The 2,036-nt window shown below is 44.8% G+C and overlaps 1 protein-coding gene across 1 annotated transcript in view; it reads left to right on the forward strand.

Annotated features, from left to right (window-relative positions):
• The window catches only part of DPF2 (D4, zinc and double PHD fingers family 2), a gene marked incomplete at its 3' end in the record, with an annotated part of 12,967 nt that extends 11,140 nt beyond the window's left edge, over nucleotides 1-1,827 (forward strand). Inside the window, 1 exon segment of the mRNA XM_009890004.1 lies at nucleotides 1,746-1,827. Coding sequence (XP_009888306.1) covers nucleotides 1,746-1,827 — 82 coding nt within the window.
• Nucleotides 1,828-2,036: the final 209 nt, after the last annotated feature.

The raw sequence follows: 2,036 nt of genomic DNA on the forward strand, positions 1-2,036 counted from the left end.
TCTGTAGGACACGGGAGAGTCTTTTTGGGGAGAAATCTTTGGAATTTAATATTCTGTAGAACACGGGAGAGTCTTTTTGGGGAAAAATCTTCGGAATTTAATATTCTGTAGAACACAGGAGAATCTTTTTGGGGAAAAATCTTTGACTTTTAGTCATCTGTGGGACACGTGAGAGCATTTTTGGGGCAAATCTTTGGGCTTTTAGTCATCTATAGGACACCGGAGAGTCTTTTTGGGGAGAAATCTTCGACTTTTAGTCATCTGTAGGACACGGGAGAGTCTTTTTGGGGAGAAATCTTTGGAATTTAATATTCTGTAGAACACGGGAGAGTCTTTTTGGGGAAAAATCTTCGGAATTTAATATTCTGTAGAACACAGGAGAATCTTTTTGGGGAAAAATCTTTGACTTTTAGTCATCTGTGGGACACGGGAGAGTCTTTTTGGGGAGAAATCTTTGGGATTTAATAGTCCGTAGGACACGGGAGAGTCTTTTTGGGGGAAATCTTTGGGCTTTTAGTCATCTGTGGGACACGGGAGAGTCTTTGGGGGAGAAATCTTTGGAATTTAATATTCTGTAGGACACGGGAGAGTCTTTTTGGGGAGAAATCTTTGACTTTTAGTCATCTGTGGGACACGTGAGAGCATTTTTGGGGCAAATCTTTGGGCTTTTAGTCATCTATAGGACACCGGAGAGTCTTTTTGGGGAGAAATCTTCGACTTTTAGTCATCTGTAGGACACGGGAGAGTCTTTTTGGGGAGAAATCTTTGGAATTTAATATTCTGTAGAACACGGGAGAGTCTTTTTGGGGAAAAATCTTCGGAATTTAATATTCTGTAGAACACAGGAGAATCTTTTTGGGGAAAAATCTTTGACTTTTAGTCATCTGTGGGACACGGGAGAGTCTTTTTGGGGAGAAATCTTTGGGATTTAATAGTCCGTAGGACACGGGAGAGTCTTTTTGGGGCAAATCTTTGGCTTTTTGTCATCTGTGGGACACGGGAGAGTCTTTTTCAGGAAAAATCTTCAACTTTTAGTCATACGTAGGACACCAGAGAGTCTTTTTGGGGAAAAATCTTTGACTTTTAGTCATCTGTAGGACACGGGAGAGTCTTTTGGGGAGAAATCTTTGGAATTTAATATTCTGTAGGACACGGGAGAGTCTTTTTGGGGCAAATCTTTGGCTTTTAGTCATCTGTAGGACACCGGAGAGTCTTTTTGAGGAAAAATCTTCGACTTTTAGTCATCTGTGGGACACAGGAGAGTCTTTTTTGGGGCAAATCTTTGGCTTTTAGTCATCTGTAGGACACCGGAGAGTCTTTTTGGGGAAAAATCTTCGACTTTTAGTCATCTGTGGGACACGGGAGAGTCTTTTTGAGGAAAAATCTTCGACTTTTAGTCATCTGTGGGACACAGGAGAGTCTTTTTTGGGGCAAATCTTTGGCTTTTAGTCATCTGTAGGACACGGGAGAGTCTTTTTGGGGAGAAACCTTTGGCCTTTAGCAGTCTCCGACGCAGCAAAATAACATTTTGGGGGGAAAAGATGGTTCTTTCGGTATTCCGGAGGACATCTCGACATCTTCCTGGTGGCTCCGACAGAGCTTGGAGGACGACAGAGGGTCTCCCGTCCCCTCCTCCCCCCTCCACGTTATCCTTCAGCCGACTTTTGGGTTGAATTATCCAAATTTCCCTCCTCCTTTTTTTTTTTTAATTGTTTTTTTTAATCTCTTTCCTCCTTCGGCTTTAGGACCAACTGCTCTTCTGCGACGACTGCGACCGCGGTTACCACATGTACTGTCTCCCCCCCCCCAGGTCGGAGCCGCCCGAAGGTGAGTCCCGCCCCCTTCCGCTGCCGAAACGCACCAAAACCGCCAAAATTCACCCCAAAAATACGTCTCGGCCCACCGGGGCCCCACTTCTACCTGTGTTTTTTCGGGGGGAGGGGGACGACCCACACACAGACGGGGCAGCGATGGAAAATGATGCGGTTTGTCCTTCGCGCCTTTTTTCCCCTCTTAATTATTCCGCCGGAGAGGTG

The sequence above is a fragment of the Charadrius vociferus genome, unplaced genomic scaffold, assembly GCF_000708025.1.
Source record: "Charadrius vociferus isolate BGI_N301 unplaced genomic scaffold, ASM70802v2 scaffold1548, whole genome shotgun sequence".
NCBI classification, from domain to species: Eukaryota; Metazoa; Chordata; class Aves; order Charadriiformes; family Charadriidae; genus Charadrius; species Charadrius vociferus.